General features: G+C 72.0%; 1 protein-coding gene across 1 annotated transcript in view; it reads right to left on the bottom strand.

The window, feature by feature from the left end:
* The window catches only part of IGBP1 (immunoglobulin (CD79A) binding protein 1), a gene marked incomplete at its 5' end in the record, with an annotated part of 5,977 nt that extends 5,761 nt beyond the window's left edge, over window positions 1-216 (bottom strand). The window contains one exon of the mRNA XM_009581768.1: window positions 17-216. Coding sequence (XP_009580063.1) covers window positions 17-216 — 200 coding nt within the window. The remainder of the gene's footprint in view (window positions 1-16) is intronic.
* Between the last annotated feature and the right edge of the window lie 77 nt (window positions 217-293).

Raw genomic sequence — 293 nt, 5'->3', positions numbered from 1 at the left:
GCCTCTCCGGGGGGGGTGGCGGGGGGCAGGTGGAAGCTGCCCAGCCCGTAGCTCCTGCAGAGCTTGAGGAAGCGCCAGAAGTGGGCCCGAGCGCCCTCCAGGTGCTCCAGCCTCCTGCTCAGGTCGACTTGCTTCAGCGTCAGGGCCCCCAGCAGGGCGGGTAGCAGCAGGTACTTCAGGTCGGCCGAGGCGATCTCCTCCAGCTCCTCGTTCTCGCTGCAAGGGGAGAGACGAGCCTTCCCGTTCCCGCTCCGCTCCGCCCGGGCCCGGCCAGGCCCACCCCGCTCGGCGGC

Source organism: Fulmarus glacialis, unplaced genomic scaffold (assembly GCF_000690835.1).
Source record: "Fulmarus glacialis isolate BGI_N327 unplaced genomic scaffold, ASM69083v1 scaffold43117, whole genome shotgun sequence".
NCBI classification, from domain to species: domain Eukaryota; kingdom Metazoa; phylum Chordata; class Aves; order Procellariiformes; family Procellariidae; genus Fulmarus; species Fulmarus glacialis.
This window is presented reverse-complemented; position numbering and strand designations above follow the sequence as displayed.